Source organism: Drosophila obscura, unplaced genomic scaffold (genome assembly GCF_018151105.1).
Source record: "Drosophila obscura isolate BZ-5 IFL unplaced genomic scaffold, ASM1815110v1 contig_29, whole genome shotgun sequence".
NCBI lineage: Eukaryota > Metazoa > Arthropoda > Insecta > Diptera > Drosophilidae > Drosophila > Drosophila obscura.
In genome coordinates, this window is record NW_024542816.1 from 1,413,467 (window position 1) to 1,425,882 (window position 12,416).

The following is a 12,416-nucleotide window of genomic DNA, read 5'->3' on the forward strand; positions in this document are numbered from 1 at the left end:
AAATTAACATCTGCTTGGGCTTAAGTGGCAATCAAAATAAAGTTGATTGGATCTCAATTTTCAATCAATTGAAATGATTTCCCCATCGGATCCATCCATCGATTAATAAATGTATCTGTAGCTGTATCTTTGGCTGTGGCCAAAATGGAATTCCAACGGCGCGCTTCAAAGAGCAGCGCCAAACCAGTTTTTATTTATTTATCGAAAGATCCACCACTGTGGATTGTGTTGGGTGTGCGCCATTCAATATCCGATCCATACCGATAGATATGGCAGACGGAAACCAATTTGAAAGCTGAAATATCCATGTCTCGGGGGAGTCTTCCCTTGGAAATGGGGTAGGAGATTTGCCATAAAAGTATAGCCAAAGATGGAAAATAAATCCATGAGTGTATCAATCCTTGCATGAAAAGATATGTGATATCGATTATAGGAATGATCTTGCATTCATTTTGTATCTGAATTCCTTACATCTCTTATATATTTTCATTGTTTTAACTAGTTTTGAAGATTGAATCAATTGAATCACAGATCAAAAACTTATTTCCGATTCCACAGATCACTGCGATTCCGATCATCCATCGATTTATGGGATCCCAGCGACTTCTGCGCTGAATGTGGAATGAGCCTGGTATGCCGCACCCTTCTCCGAGCCATCCATCCGATCCGCCAGCGGAATATCAAGTGCACATAAAATATATATAATTACTCTCCCGACCGAATCCACCCAAAAGATTCACTTGTATTTTTCACACATTTCGCTCGTAAAAAGAAACATTTGCTTAAATACAAAATTTAAATGCACATTTATGTGGACTGTGTTTTGTTTTATTTTGTGTTGTTTGTAGTAGATGAGATGAGATGACACAATAGAATATATATAAAATAGAGTACGTTAAATGTATATTCTACATGTTCTATGATGATCCCACACACTGAAAGACGAACGGACGGACGAGCGGACGGATGGACGGAGGCATTCCTGCATTTTGCAATAGCTCAGAAGGCAAATTGCGACAGTTTTTCCCCCTGCTGCCCCCGTGCCACTGCCACTGCCACTGCGTTCCACTGTGCTGTGGCGTCTGGGGGCTGCTGCTGCTGCTGTTTTCTGTTTGCTGCTCCCATCGGGGTGATAGTTTTTTCTATTTTCAACATTTACGCAATGCAATATTTAAACAAAAATTATTGTTCCTCCGCCACGAGACTCAACACAAATTTACGATATATATTTACACTCATAGATACAGATACACAATCCATAGATACACATACATAGATAAAGAGATACTTACAGAGACATCGCTCTCGAATGCAAATATTAAATTACCAGCGAAAAGGAAGGCTACTTATTGGAGTTGATATTCAAACAGATATCAGGAAATGCAAGCAATCGATTCGATCGATAATTATCGATAATTATAATTAGAGCAAAATGTGGTAAATCCACTCAAGTATTTCTCTCAGTGATGGTGATGATCGGGTGCATGCAGAGTGCGTTTCATACCCATAAGTCCAGTTCCCACAAAAGTAGGAAACAAAAAAAAATAAGATAAGCTTACAAAAGGATGGAAAAATGTCAAACGAGAAAGTATAGTTGTATCAATTTCTTCTCTCATTCTCACACAATTTCTCTCCCTCTCTCTCTGTCTTTACCCCCCTCTATCCTGTCTTTCTCTTCTTAATAGCATGAAATTCCAATGCTCTTTCCTTTTTGTGTGTTTTTTTGTATCTTGTATCTTTCTATTTGCTGCCCCTTGTACCCTTGTATCTATACCTATTTTTAAACGTTTGCTTCATAGTCTGCCACACCCCTTGCTCCACGCCCCGTGCCCCATGCCCCCTTCCACATACATACACTTACACTCTGTTGCAAGGGGGTATTACAAAATGCATGGGGAGGGAATGTGAATGTCTACGTCACTTGTTGGACGAGGGCCAGCGACGTGACTCCTTCTAGAAGGAGGAGGAGGATGACTAATGGGCCCCGAAACTCTGTTCGATCGCATTTGCCTGGAAGGCTGAAGGCGGAAGCTTATGGGCCAATCATTCAATCAACCAATCATCAGGGGGGATAGCGAGAGAGACGGGGAGATAGGGAGACACTTCAGTGACACCTCACTTGGGCACTTGAATCATCTATGTATAAACAAATTCCACAGATAGATAGAATGTCTCTGAACTTGAGTTTGAAGTGGCACAAAAAAAAAGGCAGAGGGTGTGGCAGAGCAAGACCGGGCAGCGAGGGCACAGGGGAGGAGTCGGAGGAGTCGCCCTCGCCGAATGGCATAATATTTAAACAAATGGCTGTCATGACTTTTTTTTCCATTGAAATTGAAAATTGCATTTGTGATGTGTGATGGGGGCTCCCGTTGGCAACGGCTACAAAGATACAGAAACATTAACTACACACACACACATGCAGGGATAAAGCAATACACCAAGCAACCAAGCAGCATGTGTTGATCGAGATGTTGATGGTCCGAACATCTTGTGTCCATATGTTGCACAAACAAACAAAACCAAAAGCCGTGTGGGCACAAAACAGAAGAAGCAAAAGCAAAAGAGACTGAGGGACAAAAAAATGGAAACGATACAGAGCTTTAAATACTCTACTGTGAAAGATACACATTTATATGGATATGTCAGATATCGATAAAGAGTTTCCTAAACTATTAAATATATTCGGCAGAATTTGGCAGAATCAAAAATCGTACAGATGCAGATAGGTATCCATGGAAAATCTTTTCAGAAATTTAAGTTACTTTCAGCGACACTTATTTATACACTCATTTCCCACTTCTTACAAATTCGTAATGCCCCTCTTTTGGCGCAAGGGTATGCCTTCTTCTCTTTTAGTTTTCTTTTGATTTTTTTGTTTGTTTGGTGATTTAATTTTGGGGATCTGTTGATGATGCAAATATTTTGACAGTTTGTTTGACGGACAAGTGGCATGCGGGCATTGGGAGAGCGAAAGAGCAAGGGGCAGGCCAATCTGCAACAACAGATGGAACGCACAAGGGATCTGTTCTGTAGTGTTCACATGGTAATTCACAAATGTTTCAGGGTAGCAAAAAAAGAAAGGAAGGAAGTTCCTTGGGATCTGCAGAAGTAAAACTTCTTTCTCTTGTCGGTTCTGGATCGTTTTGCCACCTGTTCGTATACGTAATGGGGAGGGATATAGACCCACAATACGCATACGCCTTGGCGGATGGAGCTGCAGCGACACTTATCTATGGCACACTGCTGCCTGCTTTGCCTGCCTGCCTGCTGCTGGACTCTCTTTCTGTCGTCAGTGACCCCATTTAAAATACTCTTGTGGCTTTGCCTTTGCTTTTGCTTTTCCTTTTGCAGCAAAGTGTGTGATAAGGCCATGGAATGGGGCAGTGGCAGTGCATTCGTGGCATGCGATATTATATTTTTTTTTTTTTTATAAAGAAGGAATTATATGGAATTAAATGGAATTACAGAACTCTTTATGAGAATTTGGCCTCATTTTACAGGCAACTTCCGATGTGATAAAAATTTAAAAATAAGAAAACAGTAAACACACAAACAAATCGAAAAGTGGGAAAGGATGAGGATGCCCCCGCCCCTGCGTTGTAGAGGCCACACCTGCAGATCACCAAATCGATCTGAAGATCTCTAATAAATAAATAAATATTCGTCGAGCCAATCCTGGAAATAAACCCCCATTGGAATACAAATTTGGATAAAGACTTTTCAGTTATCAAATTTCTCTCGAAATGGATCCACAAATGTGAATGGATGTGAGACATTATTCTGGCTTCTGCTTCTCCAGAGAGGTTCTACAATCGTCGAAGCGAGCAATACCCTTGAACTCTACAGTTTCCTGGGTGCAAAAACCTCCACAGCAAAAACAGACGACAGCCACAACGATAGACAGAAAGTGAATGAAAGACCCAACGAATCAAATAATTGAACATATATTATATACTGAAATGATTTCGAATGTTAATTTAAGAAATTATTTCATTTGCAAGACAACCAAACGACAGCAGGGGCACATCTATGGGTCTGCTGGGGCGGGCAACATGTCATTAACATGCCCCGTGATAAGGCAAGCAGCCGGTGCCGGTGGCCTATTATCGCGCGGGGCTCATTAGACGATGGACGTAGAGCCCCTCCGAAGACGTAGGCCCCTCCTTAGTCCAACAAGAGATAGATAGAAATTAGAACAATCAACGTATTCATAATTGGCAAAATAAACTAGGAATATTTTGGGGACAGTGATAACCCCTCTAGATGACCCCCAATCGGCCAGAGAGCCGCCAAAGCCGCCAGATTTTAGCTTTTGTTTGTTTTTGTTTTCTGTCGCCAGCAAATCCGGTCTTTTAACATTATCCCCACCAACAACATACCGAAATTCATCTCAGTCCTCTGTTAATGTTAATTTCCATCGAACATTTTAATGTGTTTTAAATGAGGATCGAAGACGGGGGGAAAAACTAATTTCAAATCTACTTTTGAGTGCTGGAAAGATGCAACCAATAAATGTTGCTTATGCTAATCTTTTTTTGTATGTGTGTCATGTGAAAAATAGTTCAAGTTCGTTCGATTCATTCGCTTCGTTTTGGGGCACGACATTCGACATTCAGAGACGGCCAGAGGGAGCAGCCCCAAGTTGTGTCATCAACCGAATGGAGGCACACAACTGAGAAATGGGGGGTGGGGACTTTAATCGTTTTAATCGTTCGATAACCAAAAGGCATTTTCATTCGTGAAGTTTTTGGTGAGAATAGCTGGGAATAAATGGGGATTTTGGATTCGAAGACTGGTGGGAGTAAAAGGGATTTCAGATTTAAATATTATTAAATAGATAGTAATTTATGTTTCTCTTCATGTCTCAAGAAAAGGATTTCCCCTACCAATAAAACTAATCAAATGTAGAGCAGCAAAGAGTTTTAAAAATTCTTCAACATTCAGCAATTATCTCAGGTATATCCTTCTGTTGAATTGACCCCAATCCCCCAAGGGTAGCTCTTAAATATCACATTGCTGCCTTTACGATATCTCCTCCTTTCTTAAATATTCCAAATCAATTAATGAACAACAAATTTCTTTTTTTTTTAAATTTGTTTTTCTTAAAATGCTTTTGGCATAATGAATCGAACGATGAAAGATGATTGTGTATCCTCCGTGTTAGCTTTACTCACCTTGGCATTTGTCAGCGGCACGTGGATGGCATTCATCACTACCGCCACCGCTAGGAGGCGCAACAGCAGTGACATCCGTCCCGTCATGATCCCGGACGCCTGGGATCCGGATGACCCCATCGCTTGTTTGGGGTTTCGTTAAATTTTTGGGGGGCTTTGATTTTACTTTGGTTTGTTCTTTATAAATTTTTGTTTTTTTTTTTTTTTGGTTTTTTGGCAGCTTTTACGGTTATAGGTACTTGTGTGGTGTGTGTGTGGTTTTAAGGCAGTTTTCGGTTCGATATTCGATATTTTTGATGGGGTTAAACGGTAAACGATAGGAAGACAGTGGTTTACGGTTATGGCACTGAAAAAACAGAGATAGAGCCAGGAAAGAGTGTTAAGAAAGAGGTGGAAAAAAAGTGCTGATCGTCAGAAAAGAGAATGGACAGGGATAGTGACCGGGGGCAGGAGAGGAGAAATATATTCCCGAATCAGCGAAAAAATGTCATGAAATGGAAGCCCCGAAAAAGAGCCAAAAGCGGGAGAGGGAGACAGAGATGGGTGAGGTAAGAGCAAGAGGAACACGAAGTTCCTTAGAAAAAAGCTCGGATCTCGGGAGCCGGATCGGAGCCCCACTTAAGGGTATCCTATATTGGCAGAGGTTTTCGTGTTGTTTTTTTTTTTATTATTTTTTTTTTGTGCCACTTTTTGGTTTTTTTTTTCCTTTTTGTTTTATATTTCGCGCGCGTTGATTTTTACACCCCGATCCCGCAACAGAGATCCCGAAATCCGGTTGCCCGGTTCCACTTTATGTTTTTTTCTTCTTTTATTTTTTAACGCGTTTCTTGATAAAAAAATTAAATAATACAAAAAAAAACTAGGAAGAAAATCTCTAGAAAATTTGACGAGAGAATCGGACTACAAACAAACAAATAATTGTATACGATTGTTTCTTTCGAGATTTATCCTTTTGGAGAGGTTTTCGGAGGAGCACTTTGTGGGGGGCACTTGAAAAAAATATATAACTTGGTGGATATTCTGTGGAGAGTGTGTTGTTGCACCTCCGTGGCAGAAAGGGTCTCAGAGTCTGTGTGTGTTTTGTGTGAGTGTCAGAGAGAGAGGGAGGGGGAGAGAGAGAACGCACCGAAAAGTGTGCGACCGCCTCGAACGATGGCGCGCAACCGAATGTGTAAGAACTTTGGGGCCTGTGCCTGCGACACCGCTGCCAACGCCAGAGCCCCGACGCCAACGTTGGCGACGCCGCCATCGCTCTGCCGCCGAAGACGCCGCCAAGACACGACGAAACACGAGACCAGGTCCGAAACCGAAGCATGGAATGGAACAGCCACAGCAGAGCATGGGATGAGGCAGGGCAGAGGCCGGCTGGCTGGCAGCGAACTTTTGCGAGCTCTTGTTATTGTTGTTGTGCCTGTGCCCGTGCCTGAAAGCCTAACGGCGCTTAAGTGGGTACAGCGGCAGCGCGGCCAACGCATGCATTTGCAAGCCTGTTGCGTCGAATGCAACTCCCTCTCTCCCTCTGCCGCTGGTTTCGCTCACTCTCTTTCTGTCTCGCTCTCTCACTCTCTCGCTCTGTGTGTGTGTGTCTGCGTGCGTGTCCGCGCACGCAAAGTTTATCGCGCTTGCTCTTTATCAAGAGCAGGATGCACATTTCGGCTGGCTTCGTGTGCGGGAGGTAGAGAAGCTTCAGGCGAGCACCGCAACCAGTCCCTCGCCGCCTCCATCCCACACACTGACTCTGTAGGTCAACTGATAAAAAGAGCAAGAGAGAGAATAGAAGCCGAGACTCCGCGAGAGCCGACACTGCTCTCTACTCATTTCTCACCTTTTGCTGATACCTTTTGTCCGAGGAGGGTATGCTGATTCTGAGCAGATGTTTGACACATTCGAGGGAAGGAAGTGCCACAGAGATCGTAGATTACATGGCACTGAATTGTTGTACAACTTTTTTGTTCGCTCAAATCATTTAGTTTCTATAACTGGCTTACCCATCCCGCAAGAACTTAATGGTAATCTCATGACCAAAGCAATGATGACACTCGGCAAGGAGTATCAAAAGCTTCGACACCCAAATCCTATCCCTTCTCTTTGTTTGCGTTTGCTTTTGCAGCCGGTTTGGGACGCCCGCTTTGCATTTCACACTGAAAAACGAATAAAACCGAAAAAGAAACGCTCTCTCATGAAAAGCACAAAAGCAAGATGAAAATGTCATTATTTTGTCCTAATTCTAGGCGTATGTACATATTTGTGATTTAAGAAATATCGATACAAATAATTTAAAAAACTAGATAATCATCGATTATTCCAATTATAATTAGAGAAATTCAGAAACTCCATAATTTTCACATATGTAAACCTTAGTAATCCAAAACACGAAAAAGATCGTTAATTCAAATTGCAATCAACAATAATATTAAAGGAAATTCTGATTTTGTATCAGTTTCCAAAATATGCTATTGACCGATTAAATTTATTAATTATTATTTAAAATCTGGAAATATGAAAATTCAATTGTCTGTTTATCAAGTTTTTTAATTATCAGGAGATCAGAAATGGGTCTGCGAGACTGTACGTAAAAACAGGCGGACAGGGATAGTGGTACAGTCAGCGACGGTTGTTAATCCCACAAAAAAGATGCAAAATTCAAATGTGAATGCATCCGCAATGTGTGCAGCTGTTGGGGCATTTCACATTTTCCGACTTTCTGACCGATCCCAAAATATCTGGTGTGTGTTTTATCGTTATTTCTCGGTACGCATCCGCAGTATTTTTGAAGAACAACAGACTGATGAACCGAAGACGGCGGACTATGGCGGGAAACTGTGTTGCATGTGGAAAGATGGGTCATTGGGGCTATAAGTTGCATATCAAATTGTTTCCAAATAAATGTTTTATATCCCAAAAAAAAGTTTCCATAAGTGAATTGGTACAATATTCATAGATAAATATATTAATTTAATTAATATTAAAATATTATTTTGGGATGGTAATTCGGACAGAATAGGCCTATTTAAACGTGAACTTTCATGTAATCTGTGGAGAAAATCAAAAGATTAAATATTTTCACGAGCAATACTTCTATGGAGAATTTAATTGTTGTTTTAAATAAAATTATATAATTAATTAAAATTAAAATACCAATAAAATACTTAATTTTAATTTAATATTGAGTTTTCATTTCAAATTGTTTTCAGAAATGTCCGAAAACTGATCGAAATTTTGGGCGTTTAGCCTTGGCCGGGTGTGAATACAGTTGACACCCCACAGCACACCACGGAACACATGCAGACACCCAGAGCATTGCGGGCTTCCCATTGGCGCCGGTGACCCGTTGACATCACAAAATCGACGCATGCGTCGAACGGGCCAGCCGGACTTGGAGGCGAACACCCAATGTGGCTCTCGTGTGGATAGCGCTGTCGACCAATGGACACGTTGCGATTTTTGTGTGCCCTCACACCCTTCCACACAGAATCCAGAGAATCCAGAATCGAGAATCGTGAATCCAGAATCCAGTTTCCAGCATATGTCCGGAGTAGTGGCGCCTGTTGCGAATCGCCACAGCTTCCGTTGTTGATAAACTGTACGGCTAAAAATACTCGAAAAACCCAATTATTTGGTTGCCGAAATATTCGACCGGTTGCGACTATCTCTATCAGCTATAAAGCTGTATGGTTCTATGGTTCTATGGTTCTATGACCCTATATTGTGTTCGTATTTGGGACACATTACCTCGAAGTAAATATACAAATAAATGTACATATATATATATATTTTTTTTTTTGGAAATGTCAAGAGAGGCCACTGCTACCTTATCTCAAGAACTCAACGAAATTGGAACAAATACTGGAATAAATCGAGTGTCGACTCCACACATTCGGTAAAGGTTATCGGTTATCTATGGGGCCGGGAGGTAACCCTGACAGCAGATTCCAAGCAGCAGGCGCGCAACCTTCCAATGTTGCTGTTGGAATGTTAAAGCCAACCAGAAAGCCACCACAGGGCGCACAGCCGACACCAAAAGTCATTTGGTATATCTGGCCGAAAGCTGTCACAGTTTGAGAGTCACAGCACAGCTCATGAAAGCTTTTCAGCCAAGTCAACGAAAGCTTAGCGCACAGCTTTTATTTTTGGTTGGGCTTTTCGAGGGGCCGCTACGAGTGGGTGAAAGATGAATAGGATTTTTGATGTTTGATACACAAATGGTCAATATGCCCAGAGCCAAGTCCATGCGTAACCAGAGCCAGAGCCGTAATGGAGCCAGAGGGGGTTTATTTATTGCTTATGCAACAAGCTGCAGCAGAAGCAGCTTTGATTGATTCATTGAAAGGCAAGTTAGATAGTTGACAATCATGTAGCTGTGGCATCGACTCATTGGTTCAGGATTGAAACATCTCTCATGCCATTTTCTGACTAAATTACGCGTCATGCGACAGCGCACATCGGTCCACACATAAATGAAATCCGGCAGGAGTGCTGGGCAATTGTTTGGATAGGTTTGGCTGGTTCTTGGTTAATTTATGGTTTATTCTGTTTCATGCCACATTTATGCATCCCTTTAATCCGTGTCAAGGTTCCAGTACAGTCCAGCCGAGTCCATAAATAGCACGAGCTGTGGCCATCGAGGAGAATATGGTGTTGCACATTAATGCGAGTGACTTTTTAATAATGCAAAAACACAATTAGTTTACAATTACGAATAAAGTGGCGAGCGAGCGCAGCGTAATGCTGCATGAGAAGCATTTTGCTTTTACCGTGTGGCAGGTGGAAGATAACACGTGACTGAAGGAAAGCTGTGGTCGAGATGGCATGTAGATGTAAATATATTAAGCATAAAAACACCACAGAAACGAAAACGGAAACGAAAACGGAAACGGAAGCCACAGCAAGTGAGCAACACGAAAAGTGTGAATATATGGGGCAAGAGAAAGAGAGATGCCACCAAGCCACAAGCAACAGAGAGCTGAGCGCCCCACAGGGTTCTGCGTTTGAGCGTTGGATGTTGAGAGAATTGGCATGAAGAATTCCATAGAATTCGATGGCTGAATGCACGTTGACAACACCGCGGATATCGCTACCTTTTGGGGTAGGGCGAATCAAACCGATAACTCTCCATATTTATCCTTTTTAAAGGGACTACTGTTGCGGTCATAGTTTGAAAAATAGGTGGAGAAAGTGCGGCGTGGAAATTCCATGGAATATTATTTGGAATTAAAAGTCTTTCAATCTGAAAACCCAGTTCTATTTTTAGGGGGAACCTTCCCTTTTGAACCATTCACATCTATTCCTATTTTGAGGTCCCATTGTGGTTTCAATGGAACCCCTGAAAGTTCGTGCCATGAGTGCGATTTTGTGGGTAAATTGTATTTAATTTTAAGGGTTTTCACAGCTTTTGTTGATGACCTCTTGGATGAGAGAACTGCTGGTGGCGGCCGCCGCCCCCCTTCCCACTAATCAAGTTGCTTTCATTTAATTAATACGAAATGTAATGAAAATTCAATGCCTCAAAAGTACCTGCAAAATGTGACATATTGATGGCAGAGACTGGAGAGTGGAGAGTGGAGTGGAGAGTGGATTGGATTGGAGACTAGAATCAGACACAAAGCCAAGGCAAGTTTCTGTCTTTAATTAAGCTAAAAGCTAACGAAAAGGTCTTCCCAAACAATTAGCAAACAATTTGGCAACGTAAAGCAGTCCTAGTCCTTGCCCGCCCCTCAAATAAACAGGCGACAAAAGACGACAAAAGGCAACAAGAAATAACTTTGGACAACAATTGCACAACCATTTGGGGCATGGCCATGTCGAATGGCGGGCGGATTGATTGTCAATCGTTGGGTGGAAAGTTTTTTGTGATTTTGGTTGGCTGCTGTTTGCCAACATGCAGCTTGTGTATGACAACTTGTTAACCTGCCACTTGTTTGGCTGCCACTGCAGTTTCTGTGTGTGAGTTAGACCCTTCACGTAACCGAAACCCTGCCAGCCCGTGCTGCTCTACTTTCAGTTCCATGAATGCACAATAAAAACAATAAAAAAAAAAAACGCCCGAACTGCGCGACCGTGCGGCGCTGCCGCATTACCCAAGATACCAGTTGCGTACAATCTGTAGAGGATAAAAAAAAAAACAAAATAAAAAAAAATCTATAATCAAGTACTCCCTGATTTCTTGATTATATTTCAAAGTCAATCATTCGTTGTCTAATCCAAAATTGTACAAAATTAACTCCGTTCGAATGCTTCAAGTAAAATTTACCTAAATTACGGCTTAAACATGGACGAATTCTATCCGGTGATACGCGAATTTGTGGTCGTCTGTCTAACAGCTTTTATTGATGGCCTGAACATTGCCATGGGCTTTTGGACTGGCATGTATTCGTTTGCCCAGCCGGTAAGCAGACTCCTCCTGCTGCCTGCCATTCCCTCCCACTACTGCCACATTACTGCTGCTGAGCTGAACTTTTGGTGTTGTCTCTCCTGCAGGTGAAGCACAGCAACTGCACTGACGGCACCTGCGACACGCAGCCCCTGGAGCCTGCTGCCGTTGAAGAGCTATAAACGGATGACAAGACCCCCAAAGGTTGGCGGAGGAACATCCAAAGCGGTGGTAAGCTGAGTTTTCGAACCTACCTACCCCCACAATTCTAAGCTTAGACTCGCTTTGATCCTTAGCTAAGACTCGCGTTGATCCTCTGAAAATGCCAGAAGCAGAGAGCTGCTGGGACCCTGACGAGAACTACAATGGATTTAAGTAGCTAAACAAATTTTTTGGGACCAAACTTTAGACTGAAGAATAAATCACATGCCAACACACAAAACGCTTCTAATTAATTCGAATATCTAGAACAAACAAAAAAAAAGGGTTCTTCGGTGTTTGTCGAGGACATTTCTGGTGTCTTGCCGGTCGGGATCCGCTGAAAACTTCGCTTCGGCTTGGCTGACATTTAATGTACTTGATGTAAATTGTAGAAGAGATCCCTACTAGTCTTACTGGACTATCATTGGCTTTAATCCTCCTCTAAAATCCCAACCTGTGCACTCAGTTCCCCACTCAATCGAAATGGCTTTGATGATTTAGCGCCGGCCCCCGCACTGTGTGCAGTTTTCGCCATTTGCTCTTTTATAATCTCCAAACCCATAATAAACATTCAAAGACAACAGCTGACGGTGGATTATTATTCATCAAAGGCCGAACGGACTGAAGCTGATTTCCATTAATGGCAAACCCGAAAATAGATTTCAAGGCGC

The 12,416-nt window shown here is 42.2% G+C and overlaps 1 protein-coding gene across 1 annotated transcript in view; it reads right to left on the bottom strand.

Moving 5' to 3' along the window:
* LOC121404645 overlaps positions 1-6,372 on the bottom strand; it is a 34,867-nt gene extending 28,495 nt beyond the window's left edge. Inside the window, exons 1-2 of the mRNA XM_041594481.1 lie at positions 6,301-6,372; positions 5,175-5,520 (exon numbers count right to left, since the gene is read on the bottom strand). Coding sequence (XP_041450415.1) covers positions 5,175-5,294 — 120 coding nt within the window. The 5' untranslated portion in view covers positions 5,295-5,520; positions 6,301-6,372. The remainder of the gene's footprint in view (positions 1-5,174; positions 5,521-6,300) is intronic.
* Positions 6,373-12,416: the final 6,044 nt, after the last annotated feature.